The sequence below is a fragment of the Patagioenas fasciata genome, chromosome 5 (genome assembly GCF_037038585.1).
Source record: "Patagioenas fasciata isolate bPatFas1 chromosome 5, bPatFas1.hap1, whole genome shotgun sequence".
NCBI classification, from domain to species: Eukaryota; Metazoa; Chordata; class Aves; order Columbiformes; family Columbidae; genus Patagioenas; species Patagioenas fasciata.
This window is the reverse complement of record NC_092524.1, coordinates 9,196,866-9,217,063: the sequence shown is the minus strand read 5'-3', so window position 1 is coordinate 9,217,063 and position 20,198 is coordinate 9,196,866. Positions and strand designations below refer to the sequence as shown.

The 20,198-nt window shown below is 40.2% G+C and overlaps 1 protein-coding gene and 1 long non-coding RNA gene across 7 annotated transcripts in view; one reads left to right on the top strand and one right to left on the bottom strand.

The window, feature by feature from the left end:
* The window catches only part of SYT9 (synaptotagmin 9), a 69,581-nt gene extending 53,282 nt beyond the window's left edge, over positions 1-16,299 (bottom strand). For 4 of the 6 annotated variants that reach the window (XM_071808856.1, XM_065839916.2, XM_065839917.2 and 1 more), the window contains exon 1: positions 16,048-16,299. In XM_071808856.1, the coding sequence (XP_071664957.1) occupies positions 16,048-16,195 (148 nt within the window). In that variant the 5' untranslated portion in view covers positions 16,196-16,299. The remainder of the gene's footprint in view (positions 1-16,047) is intronic. The other 2 variants (XM_065839919.2, XM_071808857.1) reach the window with 1 other exon arrangement.
* Positions 1-20,198, top strand: part of LOC139827991 (uncharacterized) — a 153,120-nt gene that overhangs the window by 95,432 nt on the left and 37,490 nt on the right. The window lies entirely within an intron of this gene.

Here is a 20,198-nt window from a genome sequence, read left to right as displayed (position 1 = left end):
ATATGAAGCTGTGTTCATAGCACTGAGCTTATTATTCATTTTGGCTCATTATTAGATGATGTTAGTACCAGGGGATTACAAATCCCTCCAGGGGTTATTCTGCAGTGAAATACGACCAGTTGCGCAGTATCTTACTTCTTCAAAAACATAATTTCAAATGTATTAGGTTCACTCAAGCAATAAATAAGAAAAAGAGGATAAACAACCTTACCAGAGAAAGAAATTATATGGTATATGGCATAGTATTTTTAAGACTAGTTCAGTCATAACCACTGATATACCCTCCACGTTATACGCTAGTGTCTGCAGGTGGGTGTCCATAAACATATGGGATGTAGAGAAGGGACCATCAACTTTGTGACATTCTTCTTGCAGCCTCATGGCTGCTCTTCCTCCAGCCTGTTCCAAGGGGAGAACAAGTGCTCTTCTTACCTCCCTCTCAGAATTGCAACGAGGCTGTAAAGAGGAAAATGTTGGCAGCAACCCCTTGTTCCCAGAAACTGTAATACTACAGCAGTGGGAGACTTAAGGAAAGAGTGTGGAAACACTGAGCCACAGTTTTCATGTCTTCTCTCCTCCCTCAAGAACTGCTCAGCTGGATTGCTCTCAGATCTGGGAAATTCCTTGGGTTTTACAGAACCTCAAGAATTCTGCTACATCTAAGGGAAAAACAAACATATGTAACAGAGGAAACTGATGGTAAATTTCTAGCCACTGTTTTGCCATCTTCTGCTCTCTACTTTTTTTTATTCTTTCCCAGAAAAAAGAAAATATAACTAAAAATAGTAATGTGGGTTTCTTCTCAGCTCCCCAGAGACAGATACAACCCACTTTCCTTGCAAACTTGAACGCACTGATGGGATTTGCTGATTTTTCAGCTACTTCAGCTGAATGATTATAGGATAACTGTTTTGATCACTTGGTACCTTTTTCTTTGTCATCCAACATCATTAGGTAGATAAGACACCCACCAATTTCCACTACATACCCTGATCCCACATGGCTCCCCAAAATAAATTAAGAAAATGATATTAAGAAAAAAAAATCACACTTCTGATAGTTTGACTATATTATGAAAAAACATACCTAAAACTATATCACATTAACATTATTTTAAATCTTCTCTCTTGAGTCAGGTGCTTGTCTACATCCTCCTGTCAGGAACTGTCTGTGATCCTGTTTCCTTTAAAATAATACTATTTCCCACGCTTGGGTTGACATTTAACAACCTGTATTCGCCTCACTAATTCAGCCAAGATTATCTTTCACACCATAAATTTCAAACTTTTGCTGACAGTGTGTAGCATTCAAGGGAAAAATTGATCACATTCTTATATTTTTAAGGAACAATCTGTTAATTTCTTGTTATAGCAAACAATTATTCAAGTAAGACAAAATGGAATAAATGAGATGAGACCATTCTAAATGGATCATTATAACTCTGGGATAAGTACTTTGAACAGAAGCAGACATTTCTTATTTTATGCAAAAACTATAAGGCTCAGATTTTCAAAAATACATGAAGGGACTATATATCAAATTCCCACTCAGTTCCAGTGTGGTACGAGTAGTTTCACTCATGTACGTTCCTTTGAAAATTTTACTCTCCAAGTATTTTGAGTGAAAGAAGTACTATGGGAGTCATGAGGTCAGATTTAGTGGCTTTGGTTTAGCAGCTTTTGAAATCTGACTCACAGGAGGATTAAGTTTTGCCCCAAAATCAGAGAAAACCAGATCCACGTAGGAAAAGGGATATTTTTTTTAATGACTAAAACGTGAACATCAAGAAAACAAAATATTTCACTAGTAAGGATAAGATTATGTTAACTTAAACAAACAAACAAACAAACATCAAACCTGACAAAAAGGAAGAAAAAAGGAAAAGGACCATGCACTTCTAAGAGCTGCACATTCCGAATGTCCAGGCTTGTGAAAGCTGGGCTGTTAAGCATGTTGCTGAGTAGTTACCTCACTGGTAAGCAATTTCTCTAGAGGACCTTCACATAAAGGGTGGGTGGTTTGTTTTGTAAGTTTCTTAAACATAAGCAAAACATGCACCTTGAGGAATACGACTGAAATTAATAAATAAACATATATCCTTAATAACAAATAAATTGAGTCAGTAAAAATACACTGTTTAATCCCAAGCATGTATATCTAGGGGGCAAACCGGAGAATGGGGGCATGTTAAAAAGGCCTCTCCCTCCAAGAAACATACTTTGTATTGTGTTTTTCTGCTACAATAATGTAAACAGGATTATCTTTATGGTAGTCCTTTCTGTTTCAGTCTCACATAGTGTCAGGTGGAGATGTGCATTTGCAATCCAACCCAGGCCATTAAAGTAAACGTTTGAAACTCTTACACTGAAAAACTGACAGTAAATGGCAAAACGCTGGGATATGCAAAAGATAAATAAAAGTTACCCTGTTAGTACTGCTGCAGTCAGATGCAGGCTGGAGTGTGGGGTGGGATTTAGGTCTGAAAACATAAATCCAAGCTTGCAAATAGATATCATGAATAAATTCCATAGCTAAACATTCAGATTAAGCTCAGCACAGAAATAGAGGTTTTGAAATCCTCCTTATGCTTTTATTTATTCCCATTTGAATGTGTATTCCATCAAATCTCTGCCTCTCAATTATGGCTTCCTCACTGATAACAGAGGCACATTTCCATTTGCTAACGTACACAGGAGGAAAATATATTCTGTTTATTATTTATAAGAGTAAAGTGCTGAGAGGCTCCTACAAAGCACAGGCTCTTGTTGCCCATTCACTATGAAAATACAGAGAGCCATATTCAAGAAGACGACACTCCACCCAACTCCCTGGGCCTGACGCTTTCTCTTGGCTGTTTTTAGGCAGTTTTCTGCTCAGTGCTTTACTGAGATCACACTTGAGACATGCCCTGCTTTCTCCACTGATTACAGACAGGGGATTAGCTGCAATTTTAACTGCGTATCAGTACTGAAAAGGCAACTAAAAAGCCAGGGGAAAAGCAGCAGTGAGAGATTTCCCCAAGACGACACCCCAACGACTGGCACAGTTAAGAAAAGAGCCTTCGTTTTCACAGTCCCCAACTAGTAATCTATTCCAGTCGACTAAACCACACAGCTGTCTCTAAACAACATCCCTGAATCAAACAAGTTTGCATGAACATATTGTCGAGTACTATTTGATTCACGGGATTTATGGGCAGACATGACCTGTGCTGTTCATAGTCCTCTTTAGCTGGCCCAAGTCCTCCCTTCATCTTGAACCAGTCATGTCTGCATCATTCCCTTCTTTCAGTCGCTGGGTCACGAATTACTGTAAAAGCTCGGGTTTTTTACCTTCTTTTTTTTTTCCTGAACGCTATCTAATAGGTAAAAGAATAAGCAACATTTGGGTTTTTAAACTCAACATTAATATTTATTTCAGGAGTACTTCAGGACATAGCACCTCTGTGCTGACACTGGGGACAGTACTGCTTGAAACATTGTAACACTTCTATATCTAACGTTTTTTATACTCCTGTCCTAAGAAAACTATTTTTATTTATTAGCAACATTTCTGGATTTAATAACGCTGGCATGTGCTCTACTATTTACAATGAATCTAAGATCTTATGTGAATACCCACTTTGAGGTGATGTTTCTTTTAACATCAGTGATGTTAGGATTGCAATAACTACAATGGAATGAATGCCAACCATGTTTCGTAGTGCTGGGACTGCTACAAAAAAGTAAGAATTGCTCCTCTTTCCCAGCTTTGGAGGTTTTATACTGTTGGAATTCAAGGAGTTGTGTTTCCCAGATGCAGCTGGCTGTTCATACATTCTACTACACTCCTTTACTGATTGGTTTATCACATCTAGATTGCTCATATATCTTTGAGATAGCATTTTAAGGCACTAATTTTACAGCTTTCTAATCTGTTTTGCTTACTGAGAAAATAAAAGGTTATTATTACATGGTAAACACGCTAGTCTTGATGCAGCAGTGATGATTTGAGAAGGGAAAATAGCAGAGAATGGAGGGACTGCACAACTTCTTTACTCCTCCATCATACATCATACTGAATACTGTTAAAAGGGTTGGCAAGAAGGAATAGAGAAGAGAGAGAAAAGCAAAGGGAAGAGAGAGGGCTGAACTCCTTACTGTACACTGTTAAATTTCCCCTTGGCAAAAACATCTCACAAAGTCAGCAAGACCATCCTGAGAGGAAATCCAGCGTGGGAGACAATTAGGGATGCTGCTCAAGAGAAAAGGGCCTGGTGAAATAAATGCAGTACTGATTTGGGGTTTTTGAATTCTCTAATTCCCCTCCCCTCCTCCCTGGCTCTCATGATTTTGAATGAAACATTAATACTGCTTCAGATGCTTCTTCCCTCCAAGGCCAATCAGCTGCTCGGCAGGGCGTGAAGCGGTTGTTCATTTGAACAGCTAACGAGGGAGTGGAAGGACAGAGCTAATTCTAAGGCTTTTCCAGCACTGCTGAAGCTCACATTTGCTTTGACACATGGGGAATGACCTGAAGAGCCTTTCTCCACTTTGGAATAAGACAAGCGGTGCTGTATTAATTCTGTGTAAACAAGTCTGACTTGTCAGAAGAGATAATTTTTCACGATACAACCATAAACAGTTTTAAGATTGGAGTAGACACCTCGTCCTGCTTAGTACCATGGCAACAACTACCACTGGAGATCTTCCTCATAGGAGGGGTACAGAAAAAAGGAGGTAAAACAGCCAAACTACTGAAAATGCCAAATCCCAAGACTTCCATTTTAACGAAATTCCTATTCCTTCTTCTCTCAGTACACAAAGGCTTTAGGATGAGAACTGAATCCTGAGACTCAATTTTAGATGTTCCTGAAGGTGAAAACTTGCTCTCCCCCTATTTCAGAAGGATAAAAAGTTGAGATGGCTGAAGCTGTTGCTGCTTCTGTTGCTATTAAGGTCTGTTCTGCTTTCCAGCTCCCAAGAAAAATGGAAAAGAAGCAAGAAAAATGCATCAAAGGAAGAAAAATCAGTTTTTGCTCACACTGCTGGGTCTCTACCACACAAGGACAGATACAGTAATTCCTGTTAAATTGCTCTGGCAAACCTATACCTGTGCACTGCTATTTTGGGTGCTGCTTTTAGCTATTTTATCATCACCGGCTCAAAGCAGCGGAATGTAAGAAATCATCTTGACTAGTCAAATCACTCTTGATAACATAACGACAACAGAACAAGGGACAGGTAGAGAATGAATAAGGTAGGCAGGAACAAGACATTAACTTGAGAATGAGAGCAGATATAAAAATGTTACACCTTCTGCATTGAACAGAACCTGGCAGGAACAGTGATGCTGCTGCATAGGAAGGAGCTGAGGTGATAGGTTTTCCTTATTAGATGAAGCCAGCATGGCCGAGCTTTCTCTTTCTTGCTTAACCTCAGCCCTATTGTCACTGTCAACTTGTGCTTTCTTACGCAGGCTTACCAAACAATGAACCCCCAAAACTAAAAACAAAACAATGAGCATTGGATGGGACCCCAAAACATTTAGACAGATCTGCTTTTATGTATTTCTACAGTGAACTCTCCAAAGGCTTTTCAATTCAGAAAAACAGGCAAATTTTACTATAATAAAAATAGAAATATAACTTCTAACAAAGGAGATATAACAAGATATATCTGCAACTTTTCCTGTTTACTATGTCTCTGTAGGCAGGTCCTCAAAATCCCAGCCTTCGATTCAGTTAACGGTAATTTCTGAGTGGTAGCAAATCTGCTGGGTGCTCTCTGGTCCCGTGGGAACACGAGCGATGTCTCCCTCTTCAGAGGCTTGGCCACCTCTTCTGCTCCTCGTGTCCGCCTCCCAAGCAGCAGAAGCAACAGTTTTCCAGCTCGTGCCTGCTGCACCAGGAGCTTTCACCTCTCTTTCTTTGTGGAGCAGTGACACATTTACAACAAAAAATCAAATAAATAGATTAAAAAAAATAGGTCAAGCCCTCATCTTTCTGTTTACCAGCTAGGCCTAATTTCTGGTCTCTATTCACAGTCTGATATTCATTTTCTTCATTAAACGTGATGATTTATCTCGCAGTCCTTGACTTGGATGGAGAGAATTTTTGTTTTGACTCCTTGGTTGTCATTAATACTTGTCAATTAACAACAACAAGAAATAAAGAGGAAAAGCTTAAGTTAGAGTTTTATTGCCATGGATGCCTTAGTGACATCTGCAGAAATAGGAGCCTTTCCTGATGGTATGATCTACTGCAGAAGAGAGGACAGTAATAGAATTAAACAAAATTGGAGCTATTAGTTTAGATTTCTGTCTTACATTACTCCAACCAAATTGGTAAGGCTTCAAATAAAAAATAGTACTGATCAGATGATTTTCTGTTGAGAGCTTTCTGTATTTTTTAAGCAATACCAGATCTGTTTCCTCTTGTATTTGGTTGCTAATGGACCTAAAAGCTCTTTTCAGCAGGTAAGAATTGCCATAATGCCACTGCTATGTATCCTACATCAGCCCTACTACTGGGAATAGAATAGCACTCAGCGAGAACCAACTCAATACCTGCTTTATTTCCCTGTAGCCAGACTCAGGAAACATTCCCTTTGTGCTGTGCAGAGAGACCTGAGCGTAATGAATACTGGAGATCACCGTGTTTATGGCAGGCTTCCCCAAAAAGACAGAATAACTAGGCATTACTTTTATCTATTAAACTTCCCTAGGGAAAAAAAAAAATTAAAGAAACTTCACTTTTAAACGGGTAAAACATCTGCTACAAATGGAGGCAGAAGATTATAAGACTGTTGGGCTCATTGATCATTTTCTAATTAGCATTGTACATTCCTTTCTGTGTACTAGAGTAGGATAACTCTTACTGAATTACAAGTTGTAATTATGTATACAATCTGATGTGAGAAACACCTTCTGTAATATCTTACTATATATTAGTGAAACCATGAACTTTGTAGAAAGTTTTAAAAGAGAACTGTAAACAGAACTTTATATAACTCTGGTAAGATGCCCAATGAGATAATCTGTGTGTAAGATGGGTCAAACATTATATATTGATTTATTGATTAAACAGCAATACAATTACGTTCTCAAATTACACTAAATGTAGGAGAAAACCATTGCTGTTGAGGTCAGAGAACTAAAACAGAGGTGAATTAAAAATACTGGAAATATGGGCAGAAATAAAATGAGATGCTGCTCAAGAAACGGAACACCAAGATGAAAAAACATGTGGAACACAAGTATAAACCCATAATCTGGGAAACGAATGGAGAAACCAGGAACAAAGTAACCTGGGTAGGAATGATGAAGGCTGGTTTACAAGAAGAGATTTCAAAAGATAAATATTTAGTGTTTCACCAGTAGTTGTATATACACTAAAAGAGTCCATCACACAGGGAAAGGAAATATTTGGGGAGTTTTACAGACAGTAAAACAGAATTAAGAAGTTTTGAACAAACTTCCTGATGGAAACATATTTCCAAGGGAAGTCAGGAAGGCTTTCTTTTTATGTGCGTGTAAAACTAAACTGGGAAGGAAAAGAGTGAGAAAGTATACTGGAAGGAATGATCCCATTTCAATTCCTGACTCTTCTTATTTTACATGCCCTTTGAAGGTTTTAATTCCAAAGTAATAAATGCCTGACTTCTTATATTTTTTTTGTTAGTATGGTGGGTTTACATCAATAATCTAAAAGCTTTTTCTGACAGATTATATTGACTCTTCCAGTGTTTATCTTTGATAGACACACATCAACTGTAATTGGCTCAAGACATACAGGCACGTGTGCCAGTTTTGACTGCATCCACTGTATTTCTGAATTCCAGTTGGCCACAGGAAGTATACAAGATAAAATCCTGTAGCGTACTTGTCTATCAAAAGAAGTTAAACTGATTTTATTTGGCTAACGAATGCCTAAATCCAAAAAAAAAACCCAGCTGAACATATTGAGCAACTTAAAACACACGATTCGGAGTCATTACAATAGCTAATGGAACATGTGCAAACCACCAGCTGTTATACATAACATTTTCTTTATGTGACAAATTTTTTTTTGCACTCTCCAAATAAATAGATCAAGTACTTGCTACTTAACAGTACTACAGAACATGCAAAAATATTTGTAAGATGATGAACTTTAGGAATTAATGATTTTATAAGCTGCAATACACAGCATTTTTAGGAAAAATCTTTCCATCTCTAATTAATTACTCCAAATTCTTATCCCTTGAACTAAAATTTTGTTAGCAATATGAAAATGACATAAAACTTCAGACCAAAATAATCTCCCTTTATCTCTTTGGTCTAAATAAAGCCACAAAAGGGCTTAAATTAATGACAAAATATAGCAAAAGATGGACAATACAATTTTCTTAAGGACAGCTTTGCACTAAACCAAAAGTGATCATTATTTTCAGTGAGTGAGTAGAAGAACTAAAACCTAGAAATGTATTTTCAACATAAATATGAATAAATAATTTACAATTTATGGTCAAACTCTACTTTTTCCACATGAAAGATGCTATAATGCTCCACAGCCTCAAGACTGAATTTAACCAGATCTGCTGTTATGACAGCAATAATTTTGGAATTACATTTCTAGGTCTCTGAATTGTCAGTATAATTAAACTCCCACAAATAAGTTTGTAAAGGAAATTTCCAGAAAGCTCTCTGAGTGGGACATCTGGCCAATCATTTGTACTTGGGTCACAAAATGTATGGATCACACAAAAATGTAACAACTGCGAATTCTACCAGTACTAAAAATGAGCTTTATTGTAACACAGGTTCACATTTTTTAGAGGAATTAATGACCCATAAATCCATTACAGTAACACCTCTACTTGCAAAGTGATCAGAGCTTTGTGTCTCCAAATGTAAATGGTTGTCTGCAGAAAGCTTAGGGATATTTCTTAGGAAACTATAATTAGGAAATTATTTTCCCTAACCCCCCTATCTAGGAGGAATGTGCAAGTCCCATTGAAATAAGAGTTATGACAAACGCTGTGATAAAGTTTTAGTACAGTCTTATGTACAAGGGCTAAATTTAGCCTACTGTTTTCCATCAGCAAAACTGGCATTTAAGATGATAATTCAGGTGTAAAACAGACGGTATGCTATTTAGCCATCCTAATTTTCAAAAGATTGATGTTTTTGTCATTACTCTTGAGGTTATTTTCAATTATACATATTTTTGTTACGCACAATTAAAAATAACCATTTTTTTTGACATTCACCGCACGTTTGGAAGAGACTTGCATAAACTGTGGGATGACTGTAGAGATAACTGACTTCTGATTCAATTGGTATGTTATTCTCACTTTTAGGATTAAGTGAGTAATCTGCTTGCAATGACTTTGGTAAATAAATATTTTTTTCTATATATGCAATGAATATAGTATACAAGTAAACATACTGTTTTTTTCATTAAATACAAAGGGTTGTAGTTGGCACTAGTCTAACACAAGCATAATGTTGTGTTATGCTATCATTTCAGTGCGTAAGTGCATCCTATAAACAACAGACATTTGGAATAATTCCCATATAAGTGAGAAGTGAAACCAAAATGGAAGTGGAAGCCCCAGCGAGCTCTTGCTTTCCACACCTATATTGGATATGGATGCGGAGGCCAAGAGGGTTGGAAGCCACCTTCCTCCTGTCTTTTTGTTGTGCAGTTAAACCTTCTTTCCTCCCCACAATGTCCAAGAGCAGCCACAGGACAGCACTGGCCTAAGCTGTGGTCAAAGGGACCACAGAAAATGTACGCATGTTTATCTTCTCAACCTACAGGAAAGTACTGCTGTTAATACACTGAAGTTGCTTTGCACCACTGAAAACTGTAAAGTAACTTCAGTAGTGCCAGGATCTGTCCTTTCATGCTGGAACAGTATTTAATATGATTATGCTCCAACCTGATCAAAGCTCAAGGTCAGTTCTATCCTAAGAATGATCTTTGTTGCCTTCCTTTTGCCTGGTTCTGAAAGATAAATTATAACTTAAACATCTATACATCTTTAGGCCACCTGTAAAAAGAACAAAAATCTGTTCTAGGAAAAAGTTATATGCAGTTACATTAAAGTAAAATCTTTAAATTAATGTACTTTAATTACATCTTCAAGCCATTATTAAGCACACAGGTGGTCCCTTTTCTTTCTACATAAATTGTTCTTTACTACACTTTGTTTCAAAGTTTAGCGTTACCTGTTTAAAATAGATTTGCCAACAAAACCCAATACTAAACTCTTTCAGTATGACAGAAAAATCTGAGACTCTATGTGTTTAGAGGGAAACCATCAGAGCATCTTAGAATACAAGCAACAGCAAATAATTATTTTTATCCTCTGCTAGCTTGTTCCTGGCTTTTCAAAAGAGAAAAAGAATACATATTTGTAGTCTAAAATACATTACATCATTGTATTTTTTAAACTGTTGAAATAGCACTTTAGCTCTAGAAACCCAAAGGAACTTGGGCCTCATACTTCATTTATTTGCCGTCAAGTCAGTGAATACGGTTCACACTTGTCCTCTGTCTTACAAAGAGTTTTGCACTAGTATGACATATGGAATACTATCATTCTGGAGTGGCAGCATTCTACATTCATTTTACAGGAGGAAAATAAAATTAAAAATACAGAAAGCAATGGCTCATAATGACTAAAATAAAAACCATACTGAGAGTTATTTCACCCACTCAAATCCTTTCTGTGTCTTTACAACTGGTAAATGCTCTTTGTGTTTACCTAGATACATGTAGATGTACTTAGCATCTTGATGAAACTGCAGCTTGAGATGTTCCTGTAAGTTTGGGGGAAGGAGGGTGGGACAAATCAGTAAATCATTTGAGTTACAAAAATGTAAAACAATGCTCTTAGGAAATTTAACTACTTCCTGCAGACAGGTTTTGGTTTTAAACTCAGTTGTGGATGAAAGGAAATCTTGCTGGGATGCTATTTAATTGCAAGTATTAGCTTCCTAGGGAGTGACCAGTCTATTGGAACGACAGTCTCCAAAAAAACCTTGACTCCCACAATCCACTGGTTGGCTGGGAGGCCACATTTATGTCAGTTTGGCCTTTTTGTTTCTTTGTACTTCTCTTTCCTGAAGTTGTAAGTATATATTAAAAAATAAATATAAGATTCTTAAATACTACTGCAACACCATAACTGCACCTTCATGTTTCCATACCCCCATTTTTTTAGCTTCTTGATTGTCAACTATCTTTACCTCCATCTAGTGCTAAAATCTGACTTTCTATCACTGTATAATATTGATCTCTTACGACCTGTAGCATACTTTATGCCTAACAGCCACCATTATACCCACACTACTCACCACGTGTTGTTTTATCATATATTAGCCAATTTTAAAGCACATAATTAAGAATATCTTAAGACCTTACTGGCTTATCCTCAAGATGTGCAATCCAACAGAACAGAAAAGGAGAGCAAACTTTTTCTTTCTTTTCATTTTTTTCTGCTAAGACGTTAATGAAAATCATTATGAATTAGACCTTTTTTATATCCCTTATCTTCATAAGCATCTTTTTTTATCCAGTCCTCAGGTTCCTCACAGCTTCCTCTGATCTTTTAAAAACTTTTATTCCAAGTTTTCAAGGGTTGCATACGTTTTAACTAAAGAAAGAAAAATCTATAGCATGTGCTAGGGAGATGAAGTTTTGTGTAAGGCAGTTTCGGCGTGCAACTCTTTTATACTTTTCCTGTATACAACTTAACTTACTGATATTCAGCAAACGTCAGCAAACATGCAACTATGCATTAAGCACTTTGTTACTATATCTAGCAGTCACTGAAAGGTTTGCAGGCAGCACAAGTTGCTGCAAAGTTGGCAAAACACTACAAAAAAAAGCACTGCAGAATTTCATTGGGTCTATGAAGAGCAATGGCAGCCTACCACTGGGAAGCAGGTTTTTTTTAAAAAAACAAAGAATCACTACAGAACAGCAAAAATCACCAGAAGAACCAGAATCACCTACACCCAAGAACTACAACAACTAGTGGCAAAGGCTTCTAAGGCTCATTTCTGAAATGCAACTCCAAAGCAGTCAAATCAGCTACAGTGGAAGCATAATTCACAGTCACGTACCAGGCAGACCGAGAACGCAGCACTAGCTCCAGCCACCAAAAGACTTTCTGTTCTATGCCAAACTCTAAACTGCGCTAAATCAAAACCATGCAACTCTTCCTCTTGATTCCTGCCCCCTCTACTCAACCCCCAAAAAAGTGTCCATCTTTTTGAAAGTCCAAAGTCACATGTACAAAAGCATACACACACTTTCTGGCAGGCTTGATTCATGCCACACCAAGTTTTTCAGTTAAAAAGTTGCAAGGTAAATCTATTATATAAATAGTAATTTTGGTTTTGCCTTCATTGCTCTTTCATTGGTCAGTCTCTCAATTAAGATTTTCTGTATTTGTGGTTTTGTTTGTTTGTTTGTTTTCCATGTTAGTATCATTCTAGTCAAGCAACTTCCATTCTTCATCTACCATATTTGCTTACCTGGTGTCATGCGGTGATATTACATGACCCTATTTTCAAATGCTCATATGACTAACATGGTTTTCACTGGAGTATCTCTAAGGTCCATATGATTCTCCCTTATGAATGTATTACGTAGTGTGCTCAGACTTAGCAATTTACCCTCATAAAACCCTTCTGTGATCTAGAAATATTATCAACATTTTACAAATACAGAATGGAGGGATGGAACTGAAAAAGATCCAGCTTATTAAGGTATCTAAATGCTTAAGGATGCCTATTGGGATTTTCAAGGGTGCCCTGACATATAACTCTTATTGAACTAATTGAATATTTTTCACTAAATGACTAATTTGCATTTTTAGTTTTCTGAAAACCTTTAAAATCTGACTCACTTATGTCACCCTTTAAATCCAGCAGACCAGTGTGTTAAACCTGGAACTCATTAGCCCTTAAACTTATGCTCTAAGCGCTGTGCAGTACTTCCCACAACAGGGCAAACTGCATGAAAAATAAAGATGCTGTGCATACCACAAGCATCCATTCCCTCCTGTCCCCCTCCCTCCTGCCCTCCCGGGCTGAGTCACACACCAAACACTCAGACAGTGGGGAGCCACCTGCATCAGATGTCAGGCAAGTGCATCTCCAGGGATCTGGCTGCTCAGTGCTGAGACTGAGGGGTGCCTGAGCTTGAGCTTGTAGACAAACCCTGATATCTTGCTCAGCAACCCCTCAGCTCATTTCCACCCACAATTAAGGTTTGATTTCCCCTCCCCTACCTACCACTCACATAACAGAGCCAATGTACATGAATGGCTCAAACCAAATTTGCTGTAAAAATCATCTGTATCCACCATGTAGTTGGCTTTAGGCAAGTAGCCACTTTATTGCAGAAAAACTTCTATAAGCTTGGGGAAATGCCTGATTTCCTGTACAACAGCTGATCATGTATGTTTTCTAGCTGCACTTTTCTCAACTCTTAATAAAGTTGTACGTGTTTTCAGATAGCTCTTTTGTTTGGCCCAGCAGGAAGATGTTCAGTTCAGCTAATGCACATCACCTTCATACAGGAAAAAAAAAAAAAAAGGCTTATACCAAGTATAGCTTCATTTTTTGCCTAATTTTGCCAAGAAGATGCTTTCAGCACAGGTTTTCTTCACATCCCTATGTTTAGACCACTAGCAGCAGGCAAGTGAATGGATCAGCTGTCAGGTCTTTTCAATGTCATTGTTAAGTCAATGAAACTCACTATGTAAATGAAGCTGGATTTGGTCAATGTACTGCCCTGTGATTTTGAATGGTATTACTTCTTTTGGGGAGTCATGCACACTGTCTTCTTACAGCCCATGCCATCACACTGAAGGATCAGCTAAACAAACCTCATGGGCAGCCAGTTTACTGGGAAAATATGTGTTTTAATCAAAGAAATATAGGACAAGGTAAATTAATAAATTCCTGGCACTGCTACCCTAGAGAAGTCATTTCCAAGTCAGGGCTTACGGATAGTGTGTTGCCTACTAGACCCTCTGAGACTGGCTGCAGCTGCAAAAAATAAAAGATGTTAAAATTGAGGCCAATAGGAAGATGCTGCCTGCAGCATAATTGCTCACCGTTGTTGCACATTGGCTGGCGAAGGTCGTGGACTGCTGCTCTGTGTACTTGAGCAGGTTTGCAACAACACTGGAAGGCTGTTGTATAATAATGGTTTAAGCAAAACACGTAGAAATAAAAACAGATTTTTTTTTTTTTTTTTAATATTTAGGTAGAGCAGATAAATTTTTACTGAGCATACCATGTTTTAAAAGTGTTCCCAAAAAGATGCCAGGTACTCTTTTAGCCTGAGGCTGAAGGGAAAAAAGCAGGTAGCTTCTGAAAGATATATGAAAAACTGTTATCCAAGTAGCTGAAGTTAAAGTCCCATATGCATTTCAAGTGATTTAGTATTTAAAACTGAGCACTGACTTAAGTAGACATTCTTGGAATCATCACATGATAGACAAATATGTGATTGATCCCTTGGTAAATGAAAATTACAGAAAATCACAGGTGTCTGTCACAAAAATTACTGCTTATATGAACAAAGCAATTAAATCTGCCTATATGAACAAAACAATTACATCTGCCTAATGTTAAAGAATCCTTATCAAACATTGCATGAATCACTTTAATTTGAATATTTTTAAGGGAGCAAGAGGCCAGAATGGCTGCAAATAGCTTTGGATACAAGCAAACTGAATGTCGGAAAATTCCATATTCATGTATTGTGATAACAGATCTCTTTTCCCCCAATTTATTTTCTTTTTACTTGTTTCCCCCAGACCTTTTAGCATATTCAAGCATTTGTCAGTAAGTTGCACTCTGAGTGTTATTTCAGAGTCACAAAATTACAGAAAAATATTTAAGAATAGAGTGTCATTAAACTGCTCTATGCTACATTAACTCATTTATTTCAGAGAATATTAAAGAAATGAAGACTGTGCTGTGATGATCACCTGATCTAACAGCAAACCTTTCCAGTACTGCAAACATTTATCAACTTCTCTTTTAACTCTGTAAATTTCTCCTCATACTGAGCAAACTCTACTTGATGGTGTAAAAATAAGTAAATTAACTCCTACTTCAAATTGCAATTTGCCTTTCCCTCATGGCCAGAGATGTACAGAACATCAATCTTCCAATATTTTTGAGCAGCTGGAGCTCAGCTTCCTTATTAAAAAGCTTCCTTAAGGTAAAGTTTTTAAGCCAGAGTGTTATGCCAAGATATGAAAAGGCAACCAGAATCCAGACACACACAAAACCACTCAGTGTACATCTTGTCAGAACTACAACCCCCACATCTGCTACAGACAGGCAAGCAATGCCTTTTCAGCTTGTGAAATTTAGAACTGGAAAGTTTGGTTACATTGTTTTGCTTTTAAACTGAGCTACAACACCCTCACCCCCCGCCTCTCGTCTTTACAATTAAACCCAGAGTGATGGGGAGGGCCACAGGAGCCCAAAAGGAGCCCCCTTCGCCTTGTGACTCTGCAGCAAGCAGGGGGAGGCAGCTCTGGGCAGGGAGGCTCCGACCCGCACCAGGGCCGGGCTGAGGCAAGCAGCGGGGACACGCTGCCCACCCCAGGGACAAAGTTGCCGCCACCCTGCCCGCACCAGGGCAGTTCTCCCCGGCCGCGGCTGGGAGAGCTGCCGAGCGAGGGTTCGCATCTCCGCCAGCAGTTGGGCGCTGGACGCCGGTAACGGAGACCCGGCAGCACAGCCCGAAAGCACCGGGCGCAGCGGCGGGCAGCCGAGCCCGGACGAGCGTCCTCCCCTGGCCAGAGCCGGGCAAATTCCTCCGGCCCCGGGCTCCTGGGAGCCCCCACCACCACCATAACCACTTCTTCCCTCCCCGGCCACTCGCACCTCGGGGCAGTCCCCGCCGTGCCGACAGGCCTCGCCCCGCGGCACCCGGCCTCCGGGGGATGCTTGGGGATGTTCACCCTCCTCTCGTAGCCAGGGGACGGGGGAGGCCACCGGTGCCCGCACCCAGCCCGCACCCCTTGACGGCGGCGGCCGTACCTGAGTCGCTGAGGCGGGGCCGGGCTCTGTCCCGCAGGTAGTAGATGAAATCCCGGCAGTTCTCGTTCTCCACCGCCCCGACGGAGCACAGCTCGGCCAGCAGCTGCAGCGCTTTCTGGCAAATCTCGTCCTCCCTGTCGCCGGGCATCGCCCCCCAGCATCCTCGGGAGCGGAGCGGAGCCCTGCGCTCAGGCGCCGCGCCGCTGCCCGCCCGCCTGCAGCCGCCCGCGCCGCCGGGCCGCCGCCCGCATCCTCCGCCAGCGCCGCCCGCCCCGCCGGGCCGAGCCGGGCCGGGCCGGGCCGCCCGCCGCTGCCCCTCCGCCCGCTGCCGGCTTCGTCCCGCCGCCTCCTGCGCGCCGCGCCGCTACCGGGGGCGGAGGATGGGGGTCCCACCAGTTGAATGCGAGGGCGGGGAGGGCCGGCGCCGCGACCGCCCAGCCGCGCTGGCGCAGCTCTACCCCGCGGCGGGAGCGGGCGGGGGGCTCGGCCGTGCCTCCGCCCCCGGCGGCAGGGCTGCCTCGGACCCCGTGCTGCACCCCCGAGCCGAGATCCTCGGCCGTGTCTGAAAGCAGGCGCGCAGGGAAACTTCAGAAGCGGCGCAGGGTCTGGTGAAGGACGGTCCTGAACGCAGGTGCTGATGGGCAGCTCCTCGTCCTCCTCCTCTCCGTCACCGGCCAGGCCCAAACCTCCGCTTTGCTGATCCGCGTTTAATGCCAACAAGCAGTTTGTTAAATACCGTGTGCTTTTTGTGCCTCACTGCCTACTCCTATTAAGAAATTATTCCATTCACTCAGCTAATTGTCATGAAATTACCCTCTGTAAATAAGGCGTGCCATCACTGTCGGGAACCTAGTGGAGGGGCAAATGTTAGAAATTTATTTTGGACAGAACGACGTTCTTCAGCGAGTTCATGTATTGGCCTAGGCAACGGATCAGAAAGAGTTACAGCGCTGTTGGGAAAACTCAGGCACTTGAGAACCGGCCATAGCTTGAGGGAAAGGCAGGAGAACCTTGTCTGGAGGAGGTGGAGGCTGAGGAGTCGTCTGCCATTGAGCGTGTTTATCCTGACAAGTAGGAGGTTTGTAAGGTTCTGCTTTGCTTTCTGGATTTGTAGGCAGGGAGGATGGTGGGTGTCATGAGGGGAAAAGCTGATAACTGGATGTGCCATTTCACTTGATTTTCTTCTCCCTCTCTCTCTTTTATAATAGTTTTAGCAAATATCAGAGGCCATGATGAGCTTGAAAGTTCAGACTGTTGTGGATGTTCAGCCTACTGTGTAAAGACTGGTGATAACAGTTCTTTAAATAGCGTAGACAGCAACATCTTCTAGTAGAAGCTTTTTTCTTTCTTGAGGAAAAAAGTGTATTGTTGAAGTAAGTTAAAATGTATTCTGTGAATGGAGTGGATGATAACAACAAAAGTTGTTTACTAGTGTAACTTGACATCTCCTAGTGCTGTGGCAGCATTTCTGATGTCTCAAAGGCATGACTTCTTTTTCCTCACTTTTAATAGCAAAATCATGTCTGTAAAACATGGCTGTATAAACAAGTATAATTCCATCAGTAAACAGGCAACTCTTTCATGCTGGCATGTTCTTATTAGGAATTAATAACAGATAATAAAATTGTATGTATCTGTTACAGTCGCGAGGTCATATTTTTGACACCCAGAGATTTTTATGACATAAGCATATGTTTTCACATCTAAGCATGGGGAAACTTCCCACTAGTCTCAATAAATGCTGTACAAATATTTATCTTGGTGCTGGAAATACCAACGTGATTGCCTTGTTTCTCTACGTATTTGGGGGTACGGGAGAGAGACAATTCTGAAGAGGTACTGTCAATCACAGCTCTTTCTCTGAAACTAAGGACCAGGCTTCAGCAGTACTGTGTGTCTTCCTACTTTAGTGAATAAGGGGTAAAATTTAAAGAACTTGGTAGAACCACAGATATCAGAATCCCTTCATTGGGAAAAAGAGCTGCAAGATGTCTAGCGGATTATTCGTACGTATGTAAGCTCTCTGGGGGTATAAAGTTTTTCATCTCTAGCACAAAATCAAGTCCTGGCCAGTGCTGGTGCTATGTAATAAAGTGGAGGAAAGACAGAGAAACCATGAAAGATCACTGACAGAGACATCAGTGAAATACACTCCAAGTAGTCCAGTGATGATATGTGACCGGATTTTGAATTACTGTACAATTTCTGCACTGTGACTCATTTAGGCAGATTATTTGGCTATATTTTGGTAATTTGGCCCTGACCTAGCTGGCTGTACTATTGTATAGTTTGTACTCCATCCAGGATAGTCAAATGTATCAACTGCAAAGTGATATTAATGCATTTACTGGAATGTGTTTTTTATCCTGTGTGATCACAAGCCCATCACTAGCCTAGGGTTCTAGCTTGCCACAGAGTGAACTCTGGACAGCCCGGTGATAAAGTGGTAATTTCTTTATCTTTTTTCTCTAACTAAAATATTTTGCTTCATCTTTTAAATAACAGCAATTTGAGGGTGCTGAGATGTTTGCAATGCAGGTGGTGAGGGTTGGAAATTTTTCAATGTGCTGGAGGAAAGACCATGAAATTATATGGACATCACGGCTGGTAAACAAAGGCATCTATTCTGTAAAGTTCTGAGCAATTACTAAATGCACTGCATAAGCAAAAGCCGATGTCTCTTTCTGATAGCAGCAGTAAATATAACCTGCTGTGTGTAAAGGCAAATGCAACTTTTCCTTCCTGTGGTTGTTTGTGAAAACTGGATTATATCTGCCATTTTGTTTTCATTGATTGCACGTTTCTATTTCTGCAGGCACCCTTAGTTGTGATGAGTTTACTCATGCCAGCTGCAGATTTTGCCCCTTCAGGAGACTGTGTGATGTTTAAGATCCCTGGTGAATGTTGTACTAATTAACCTTGGTCCTAGAAGGGCATTGTATAATGCAGTGGGACACTCCTGTTAACCTTATCTTGAGAGTTACAACTTGTTCTAACCAGAAGTCTGGGGCTTTTTTTCTGTTTAGCTCAGAGCTGCCCTCATAGAGTACAGTGTACTCAGACAATAGAAAAAAATCCTCAAAAAATCTGACACATGGAGTCAGAATAAGTTTAACTGTTTGACCTACAATAGTTCTGTCATCATCAGTTGACACGTTCTTCTTTCTTTTGTTGAAATAAAGCTTTTCCCCAGTGTTCTGGCAGTAACACAAGGGTTGCTTGGCAATGAAATAATCTTCAAAGCTAAAGTGTTCATGAAATGAATACCTTTCTGGGAGAAAGTAAGGCAGCTTGCATTGGAATTTTTATTATGGCTGTGCTGCAACCAGAACGTATCAAGTATTTTTATGAAGTACTTATAATTGTTTGAGTGACATTTGGCGTCAAATGGGTGGATATATCTCAGCGTGTTAATACTTTTATTTATTTATTTATTTGTTTGCTTATTTATTTATTTATAACAAATGGGAAAAAAGAGGCCATGTGCATCTCAGGAAATCAAGGAAGCATGTAGAGCAGTTAACTTACTAAATGCAACATGACAAAAAAGGTGGGTTTTTTCACAGAATCACACAATGTTAAGGATTGGAAAGGACCTTGAAAGCTCATCCAGTCCAATCCCCTGCTGGAGCAGGAACACCCAGATGACGTTACACAGAAATGTGTCCAGGCGGGTTTTGAATGTCTCCAGAGTAGGAGACTCCACAACCTCCCTGGGCAGCCTGTTCCAGTGTTCTGTTTGTGTTCATGTTATTTTGTTGTTGTTTGTTTGCTTGTTTTTCAAAAGGCAAAGTGGGTGAAATTTGCAATTAAAGAGTAGAAAGGGAAGGCAGAGATCAAGGAGGCATTGCTGTGGTTAAAGGATGCCATTGTGCTTAAAGGCTGCCACTTGAAGTCCAGGCTGCAGGCGGGAAATGCCCCTGTAGGAACAGAGATTGATACATCTATTAAATCTTTCTGTTATTGGCTGTGCCAGACCATTTGCCTCAGTCTCATCTTGTATATACTCTCTCCCTTCTGTTCTGAACAGATATATCTTTTTACACTACTGAAAACTAGAAAATTCTTAGGTGAGCATATAAGAAATAGGAACATAGGTAACTACTACGGAGTTTTTGTAAGATGGTGCTTTTCACAGTATCACAGTATGT